The sequence below is a fragment of the Arachis duranensis genome, chromosome 3 (assembly GCF_000817695.3).
Source record: "Arachis duranensis cultivar V14167 chromosome 3, aradu.V14167.gnm2.J7QH, whole genome shotgun sequence".
Lineage (NCBI taxonomy): Eukaryota > Viridiplantae > Streptophyta > Magnoliopsida > Fabales > Fabaceae > Arachis > Arachis duranensis.
In genome coordinates, this window is record NC_029774.3 from 126,134,206 (window position 1) to 126,134,704 (window position 499).

Consider the following 499-nt stretch of genomic DNA (forward strand, 5'->3'; position numbering starts at 1 on the left):
GTACAATTGATATATTATTCCAATATTAATGTCAAGATCAATTTCAATCACAAAATTGTAGACCTTGCTTTAATACTAACTATTTAATAATTTCAATTTTAGTCATAGTTTGGGGAAAAAACAAACATTATTTTTAAATTGATTTAAAAATTATAAATCAAGAATAAAATTAGAATATATAATTATACTTGAATGTGTTTAAATATATTCACAAAATGTATGTCGAAGAAATGTTGGATAAATATAAATGTATCTTTTATGCAATAACTTAATGATGTTTTTGTGTTTTTTCAAATTTGTAGAAAAAAAAATGAATTTTAGTTTTTGTAACTAAAAAAAATCTGTTGTCCACACTTTCAAGTTGCTGCAAACTGAGAAAACTTCCTTTTGCATCTTCTCCTTCTTCTTCTTCTTCTTCTCATTACCATTCATCATTGAGCTTTCAGCATGAGCATGTCCACAGCCCTCACTTTGGAACCACTCTTCGGCTTCAACACAC

At 26.7% G+C, this 499-nt stretch overlaps 1 protein-coding gene across 1 annotated transcript in view; it reads left to right on the forward strand.

Moving 5' to 3' along the window:
• Positions 1-345: 345 nt before the first annotated feature.
• Positions 346-499, forward strand: part of LOC107481248 (alpha-amylase 3, chloroplastic) — a gene marked incomplete in the record, with an annotated part of 7,678 nt that continues 7,524 nt past the window's right edge. The window contains 1 exon segment of the mRNA XM_016101486.3: positions 346-499. Coding sequence (XP_015956972.1) covers positions 448-499 — 52 coding nt within the window.